The sequence below is a fragment of the Diospyros lotus genome, chromosome 1 (genome assembly GCF_014633365.1).
Source record: "Diospyros lotus cultivar Yz01 chromosome 1, ASM1463336v1, whole genome shotgun sequence".
NCBI lineage: Eukaryota > Viridiplantae > Streptophyta > Magnoliopsida > Ericales > Ebenaceae > Diospyros > Diospyros lotus.
In genome coordinates, this window is record NC_068338.1 from 19122294 (window position 1) to 19130832 (window position 8539).

General features: G+C 40.2%; 1 protein-coding gene across 1 annotated transcript; it reads right to left on the reverse strand.

Moving 5' to 3' along the window:
• Positions 1 to 4412: 4412 nt before the first annotated feature.
• On the reverse strand, positions 4413 to 7729 carry LOC127806924 (uncharacterized). The gene is made up of 5 exons (XM_052344567.1): positions 7493 to 7729; positions 6994 to 7330; positions 5673 to 5905; positions 5380 to 5600; positions 4413 to 4665 (listed from the first exon to the last, which is right to left on the reverse strand). The coding sequence occupies exons 1-5, from the start codon at positions 7727 to 7729 to the stop codon at positions 4413 to 4415; spliced, it is 1281 nt and encodes a 426-aa protein (XP_052200527.1).
• Positions 7730 to 8539: the final 810 nt, after the last annotated feature.

Below are 8539 nucleotides of genomic sequence, written 5' to 3' on the forward strand. Positions count from 1 at the left end.
ATCCTAATCCCTCAGCCTTTCTTTTCTAGAGCTTGCTGAGTCTCGCGACTCATGTTGTTTTACATCATTCCAGGTACATTTATCGGGGTTGGGTCCAGATCGACGTGTCATGGTAACAAGTGCAGAGCTCTCCCGAACCTAGATCCTGGGTATCGTGTGTCTGAATGAAAGTAATGCTTTATGTTTGTGAGATGGAGGCATATTATGTAAGCCCAAGTGGGCCCAAGTGATGAAAGGTTTGTAAAGATGTTTATGAGATGTTATAATAAAAAGAGATTATGATTTTAATAAGGATTTTTCATGAGTTGTAGTTGTGTGTTGTTTGGTATCATTTTAGTAATGACCCTCTCACAGATCCTCTTGGTGCTCGGGGGCTCTGGGAGGCGGGCCGTTACAGCCCTGGTACTATGAAAGATTTAAAAGTTGAAATCTAAGGCAAGTTCCTATCACCTTATTTCCATTTGGCCAGCTCTCTATCCTTTTATGCGAGTTCTTATACTCTCTGATTGTTTGGTCAATTGGTTCCAAGTTGGTTTATAATTTATGCTTAAAAATTCTTATTCTTGGACACTTGCTTAATTTTATAGGGTTTGGATCGCCCTATAATTCTTTTGTGGAATGATGCCTAACCATGTTGGGATATGTTCCTAGATGGTATTTAGGGTAGTGTTTATATGTTTATAGCTTTATTTTATTGTTGCATGGTTATGAATGGTTGGCATTTGGGAGTTCATGTGTTGAATATGTAAGGGCATGATCATACTAGTGTGTTGCGTGTGTGCATTTAGGAAGCATCTGCATGGGATTCGTATTCCTATGTGGGCGTAGCATAGCTTATCGGAATTATGTATCATCGATAATGCTACAATAGCCTTGTATCCTTATATGTTGCATTACATGGTTATTATTGTGTGCAACAGATTTATCCGCGAGATGTAATCCACAGGTTCAGGTGATGGGAGGACCATCCTTAGGGCTCAGGTGACGGGAGAACAGTTCCAATGGAGCTTCAACTTGGTTGTTGTGGGAGCTTTGGGCTCGGGAGCATTAGCTCGGGATATGCTAGCTAGTTCAGGGCTACATCCATCTTAGTATGGTACCTTCGATGTCGTTCTGTATCTTATGTGTAACAACCCACATCTTCAGGACGTGTTATGCCTTAGGAAATTTGGTCTCTTTTTTTTTTTATACCCAAAATTCCCTAAGACATTATCTAGTGCTAGATGAGATGTTTACACTAGAAAATAAATACAAAGCGGAAGCTGAATCGAACCTACTCATGGTAATACATACATGAATATTTGGACATAATATTTATTAAAAAATTATTACAAAAACAATTGTACAAAATTCTTAAACTATTCACATTACATCATAACATGGCACATTTCCTCATCTCGCATCACTACATATCTCCAACCTCGGTATCGTCACTGCAAGTCCGGATTGGAACGTTGAATGTTCCAGGGGAAAACCCGAGTTAGATGATAAACCATCTAAGTAAGGGTACATAATGCTATGTCATGTGTGTATACAATGTCTTACCTCGTAGGTGTCAACTGCACCCTCAGGCTACCTACCATTTTTGCGGCCACCTCTATCGAAGCCGGGGTGTATGGGTGCACCCTTGGTAAGGCAGCGGTGTCAGTTCGTACTCCCTACGACCTTATATGCGGGTGATTAATGACATCGACGTGTATTTATGCATTTTATAATCATGTCATGGATGCAGTCTACGTGTTGGGTACATATCATAGCATGTCAATATGATGTAAGCATTCTCACAGGTGAACATTTATATTCGTACTAGATTCGAAATAGTACACTTACAGCTAAGTTGCCTCGAAAGACATGTCGGCCTTGAAAATCGTGCCGAGTGACTATTTCTCAATCTTCTCACCCTCAAGGACTCGTAAAACATAAACTTATTTTCAGAATGTTATTTTACTATTTTTTTCATAATTTCTATAATTTCTATTTATTTCTAAACCTTATTTCTTCAAAAATTGCATAAAAATTATTTAGACTTTCATAAAATCTAATTTCTCTTTACTAATATTCTTTAAATAATATTTCTAAAATTCTGGAATTTTCTTGAAATTTTCCAACTTAAATTCCTATTTTTCCTTATTTCCATAATAGCCAAATTCCTTAAATAAATAATTATTACATAATAATTATTTAAAAGTTTATATTATTCGATTTCCCTTCACTAATATTTCTTAAATAATACTTCTAACATTATGAAATTTTCTTGGAATTTTTCAAATTAAAATTCTATTTTTTCTTTATTTCCATAATAGAGAAACCACTTAAATAATTAATAAATTTAGCATTTTCCAAAAACTTTTCACAAAATAAGGCATAAACAATATTCCAGATTAAAATAAAATTTTTACAAAATTTTATTTCCTTTATTTTTATTTTATTTTCTTTTCTTTTTATTTTTCTGTCGGGCGCGTGAAGGCCACGCGCCTTCTTCCTACTTGCGGGCGAGTGGCTACACGCGCCCGACTGTGGGCGTCTTCTCCGGCGGCCACTTCACCGCCGGCGACCCCTCGGCTACCCTGAGCTTGAAAAAAAACCCCTATCCCCCTCACATCCGACCCTCTGATTCCAAATACAGCCTTAAAAAACAAGAAAAAACATTAAAAATACCTTGATTCGTCGATTGAAGGCGCGGCTCTGGCGAGTTGCGCGATTTTTCGACGAGTTTGGATCTCCTTTCTCACTGCTCCGTTGGCTACCAAAATTTCTAGAAACGTTGCCCACGAAATGATGATCAAAACCCTACTCCCAAAACCTCTCAACACTGCCCCAATCGACTGCTCTAAGAAGTAAAAATTTTTGATGAATGGCCATGTGCGAACTCGGCTATTTATAGCCAAAGCTCCACCGCGAACGTCCAATCGAAGCTCCCACGTGCCTTAAAGGCCATACCCGACGCTCTAGGGAGCATTTAAAGCTCCCCCTTACCCCTATCGGCCGATTGCAGGCGCGGCCGTGCGCCTGCTCCAGATTTCCTGTGGTTTATATATATATATATATAGATATTTACATATATCTATGTCATACATACATACGCATACATTTATACCTATTCCTATTCATATACTAATATTTACATTTATATTTACATATTTACACACTTATATATACTTATATTTACATTCTTATATATATATACTTTTTGGCATACTTTTAATTAATTACGTATCATATTAAACTAAATAAATATATCACATAAGCATAGTTTATTTAAACTAAAAACTACATAACTTAATTACATATCATATAAGCATAATTTAATTAAACTAAATATACTATTAAGTTTATTCATAATGACTTAGGGTATTACATTCTCCCATCCTTAAAAAAAATTTCGTCCTCAAAATTTGATCATTCCTTACTTACTCTAACTATAGGGTCTTCGAATAGGTATGAAAAATTGAGCCTCATGTCTTCTTCTCGCTCCCAAGTTATCTCCTCATTTACCGGGTTTCGCCACAAAACTTGCACCGGAGGAATTGACTTGTTCCTTAGGACTTGATCCCTATGATCCAAAATGTTGACCGGTTTCTCAATGTACGAAAGATTTTCTTGAATTTCGATAGCTTCAGCTGGCATTACCTGGGAGGGATCTGGCTCATGTTTTCGAAGTTGCGATATATGAAACACGTCGTGGAGGTTTGATAGGGCTAGGGGTAGAGCAAGTCGATAAGCGATTGGTCCAATTCTTTCCATTATATCATATGGCCCTATATACCGGGGGCTTAACTTGCCCTTTTTCTTGTTGCTTCTAGTCACCATTCTTAGTGGAGATATCTTTAGGTATACTTTGTCGCCTACTTGGAACTCCAATTTCCTTCTTCTCGCATCTGCGTAGGATTTCTGGCAATTCTGAGCTTCCTTAATTCTCTCTTGAATGATCTTTATCTTTTCTGTCGTTTCCTGAACTATCTCGGGTCCCAAAATTTGACGTTCACCTACTTCAGTCCAACATATCGGGGACCTACATTTTCGTCCGTACAGGGCTTCATAGGGGGCCATTCCAATGCTGCTGTGGTAGCTGTTATTGTAAGCGAACTCTACTAATGGTAAATGCTCCTCCCAGCTACCTGGAAAATCAATAGTGCAAGCTCACAGCATATCTTTTAGGGTTTGAATGGTTCTTTCTGATTGACCATCTGTCTGGGGATGATAGGCTGTACTTAGCCTAAGCTGAGTACCTAAACTCTCTTGCAGACTTCCCCAAAACCTAGAAGTGAACCTTGAGTCGCGGTCTGATACGATGCTTACAGGTACTCCATGCAACCTGACGATCTTGTTGACATACTGTTGGGCTAATTTGCTGATCGGTTGGCTTACTTTCATGGCCAAGAAATGAGTAGACTTAGACAATATGTCAACTATCACCCAGATAGCATCATTTCTTTAGGACTTCTTGGCAATCCAGTCACGAAATCCATTGTAATGTGTTCCCATTTCCACTCCACAATTTCTAATGGTTGTAAACTTCCTCCCGATTTTTGATGCTCGATCTTGATTCTTTGACTCATGTCGCATTGACTTACGTATCTTGCCACGCTTTTCTTCATTCCAGGCCACCAATATATAGCCTTCAAGTCTTGGTACATCTTAGTGGCACCAGGGTGTATCGAATATCTGGATCAGTGAGTTTCTCCCAAAATTGCTTGCCATAATTCCCTCACACGAGGTACATATATTCTCCCCTGAAACCAAATGATGTTTTCTCTTACCTCAAATTCTGGTCTCTTTGCTTGACCATGCTCATCAATCCACATCTTAATTCGAGAGTCTTCTAAGTAGGCTTGTCGTATCTGATCCATTAATTCTGGTTACAACGTAAGACTAGCTGCGTAGGTTGAGTTTCCTTGGGAAACTACTAGCTTCCACTCTGTTACTAACATCCCAGCCACACAAGTGGTTTCTTTTCTGCTTAGGGCATCTGCTACAATGTTAGCTTTGTCGGGATGGTATTGAATAGTGCAGTTGTAATCTTTTAACAACTCCATCCATCTCTGTTGCCTTATATTTAATTCTTTCTGTGAGAAAACGTATTGTAGACTCTTGTGATCAGTAAAAATTTTGAACTTCTCGCCATACAAATAATGTCTCCAAATCTTTAGGGTAAACACTACTGCAGCCAACTCCAAATCATGAGTCGGGTAGTTCCGCTCGTGGTTCTTGAGCTGTCGGGATCCATAGGCGATGACCCTACCGTGTTGCATCAGCACACACCCCAAACCGTTTCTCGAGGCGTCAATGTAAACCATAAAGCCTTCTGATCCATTTGGCATTGCTAGTACCGGAGCAGTTTCCAGCTTATCCTTAAGTGCCTAAAAACTTTCTTCGCACCGTTCACTCCAGTCGAACTTCACCCCCTTCTGAGTTAACTTAGTGAGGGGCGTTGCAATCTTGGAAAACCCTTCCACGAACTTCCTATAATATCCAGTTAATACCAAGAAGCTCTTAATTTCAGTAACCGACCGAGGTTGCTTCCAATTCGCCACAGCTACTATCTTAGTGGGGTCGACCGATATTCCTTCAGTCGATATAACATGCCCTAAAAATGCCACCTGATATAACCAAAATTCACATTTCGAGAATTTGGCATACAGTTTATGTTCTTGTAATATTTGTAATATTACCCTTAAATGTGATTCGTGCTCTTCTTCCAAGGGAGAGTATATCAGTATATCGTCTATAAACACGATCACAAATTTGTCCAAGAATGGCCTGAAGACTCGATTCATAGTATCCATAAAAGCTTCTGGGGCATTGGTCAGCCCGAACGGCATCACCAGAAATTCGTAGTGCCCGTATCGAGAACGAAAAGCTGTCTTGGTCACATCTTCGGCCTTGATTCTCAATTGATAGTACCCTGATCTCAAGTCAATTTTTGAGAAAACCTTGGCTCCTTGTAACTAATCAAACAGCTCCTCGATTCTGGGGAGTGGGTATTTATTCTTGACCGTTATCTTGTTTAGCTGTCGATAGTCGATACACATCCTCAGACTCTCATCTTTTTTCTTGACAAAGAGTACTAGTGCTCCCCATGGCGACATACTTGGTTTGATGAATCCCTTGTCCAACAACTCTTGAAGTTGGGCTTTTAATTCTCTTAATTCTGTAGGAGCCATTTCATACGGGGGTATTGAAGCCAGGCCTGCCCCTGGCACGATTTCTATTGAAAACTTGATTTCTTACTGAGGTGGCAATCCAGGCAATTCTTCGGGAAATACGTCCCCGAACTCTCTAACGATTCGCACTTCTTCAACTCTTAACGGCTCCTCACTTTTCCCTTGGACACAAGTCAAGTATCCTCGTGCTCCTTAACGTAATAGTTTCTCATCCTTTAGAGCCGAGATCCACTCCCGTTCACTTTCCCTCTTTTACCCTCGAAACTTGACGTTCAAGTCTTTGCTCCTGAGACAGACTATCATAGTTTTACAGTCCAATGTCACGTCGTACTTGGTTAGGAAGTCCATTCCTAGGATCACGTCAAAATCTTGAAATTCCAGAAGGATTAGATCCACCAGAAATTCAACTTCTTTTATCTAGATCTTCCTATTCTTGTATCCTGAAGAAGTTTCTAGAGACTTCCTCATTGGGGTTGCGACAATCATATGACAATTCAAATTTTTTGGTTTATCTCCTAGTACTCTAGCAAATGCATGTGAAATGAATGAGTGACTTGCGCCTAAATCTATTAATGCATGCATGGGATACCAGATAATAACATGGTACCTTTAATTACAGTTGGGTCTTCTGCCGTATCTTGTCGTGTCAGATGAAACACCCTTCCCTGCTACACTCTAGCATTTTTGGTCGTCCCTTGAGGTTGACTCATTAGTCGCGGCTTGGGACAGTCCTTTGCAAAATGACCAGTCTGTTGGCAGTTGAAACAAATGATTCCTCTCTTTGGGCAGTTTTGGTTAAGATGTCCCATTTCTCCACAGTTGTAACAACCTTTTGTTCCAAATAGGCATGACTTCCCATGATGTTGCTTCTGGCATCTTTGGCACGAAGTACTAGGTTTGAACTTCGGCCTCTGGAGTTCCAATTTCTTGTTTGCTTTATGACTGCTCATTTGTTGACTTTTTCCTTGGATAGCTTCGATCCGGCTTAGGTTAGCCTCAGTGGTAAAGGCTTGCAACACCACTTCTGAATAGGACTGAGTACTCATACTACTCAACGCCCTCTGAAGCTTCAGATTCAGCCCTCCCAAAAACTTTTGGGCTTTGATTCTTTCGTCCCCTTCGTAAATAGGCATGTACCAGATTAATCGGCTAAAAGCGTCCTCGTACTAGGCAACAGACATGTCCCCGGTTTGTTTTAGCTCTATGAATTCTCTCTCTTTCTTCATTCTTAAATTTAGGGGAAAGTACTTCTCATTGAAGAGTTCATTGAATCGCTCCCAAGTGATGTAGGGTGCCCTAGCTCGAGGGGTCATTGCCCTCTTGACTACCTTCCACCACCTATCTGCCTCATCTTGTAGCATAAAGGTGGCACAATTGACCTTCTCTTCTTCTTCGCAATGCAGGTGGTCTAACAGCTTTTCTGTTTGCTCGATCCAGAATTCCCCTTCGTTGGGATCTGTGCCAAGTCTTCCTTGAAAGGTGGGAGGGTTCTGTTGACGGTAGAGGTCGAGCATATTGACCGAATGGCCGTCCCGGGAGTGAGTTTCTTGCATGAATCCCACCATGCTTCCCAGTATTCATTCTACTTGATCTAGTCGACTGCTCCCAGTTTCCTGACTGGAGTCACCTCCCGGGTGCCCATCTGCGTTTCCTTCTGTGTGGCCAGCTTGTTGGCCGAGTGTTCTAGGTCGCACTGTCAATCTTCTTTGAGTGTTTACCATCTGAAAGAAAGTAGCATTCTGGATTAGATAACAGAGTCTTGTCATCCGATAAGGTAAATCCTTCATTAATTCTACAAATAGTATATATTCGGTTGCAAAATGGCATAGGTGCGTGCTACATAAGTCACATAGATCCTAGGCAATATACTATACAAGTCACGTAGATAGTTAGAATATTTATAATTAAATCTACTTTGGCCCTGATGACCTCCATATCCAAACATTCTTCTCATCCTCTGACTCGTATGGAGGTGCTTCGGGATCGTCCATCACTTCTTCAATCTCTTCCTCGTCTTCAGAGTCCGTATCCTCGAACTCGAGAAGATCATCTTCGGCCCAGAATGTAATAACCCATATTTTTGTAAGGTTGCCACGTATTTTAATTGAGTTTAAAATACCGAAAAATGGGCTTGAAAGGGCAACAAGTGACCGAATCAGCTGCAGGGAGTGTCCTAGAGCTTAGATACCTAAGGACAAAAGTATATTTTTAACGAGCGTCTCGAGGTGAGATTTATGACACTGAAAGAAATTAAATCAGCGACGGTTTTTCGGTTAAGCTAAGTTGTAGCCTAAAATAGCCGAATAATGGTAAGGGGCTTCGAGAAATCGTATATATTGAGTAATTTTGAGTTATTAATTTTGAGATTTTAAGTA

Bases quoted from the DNA above. Each gene is read 5' to 3' on its own strand.
- LOC127806924 (XM_052344567.1), bottom strand. From the start codon at position 7,729: ATGGTGGGATTCATGCAAGAAACTCACTCCCGGGACGGCCATTCGGTC. The intron at 7,331-7,492 runs GTAGTCAAGAGG...TCTGTTGCCTAG, and splicing joins AGGCAGATAGGTGGTGGAAG to TACGAGGACGCTTTTAGCCG. The intron at 5,601-5,672 runs GTAATATTACAA...TGGTTATATCAG, and splicing joins AGCACGAATCACATTTAAGG to GTGGCATTTTTAGGGCATGT.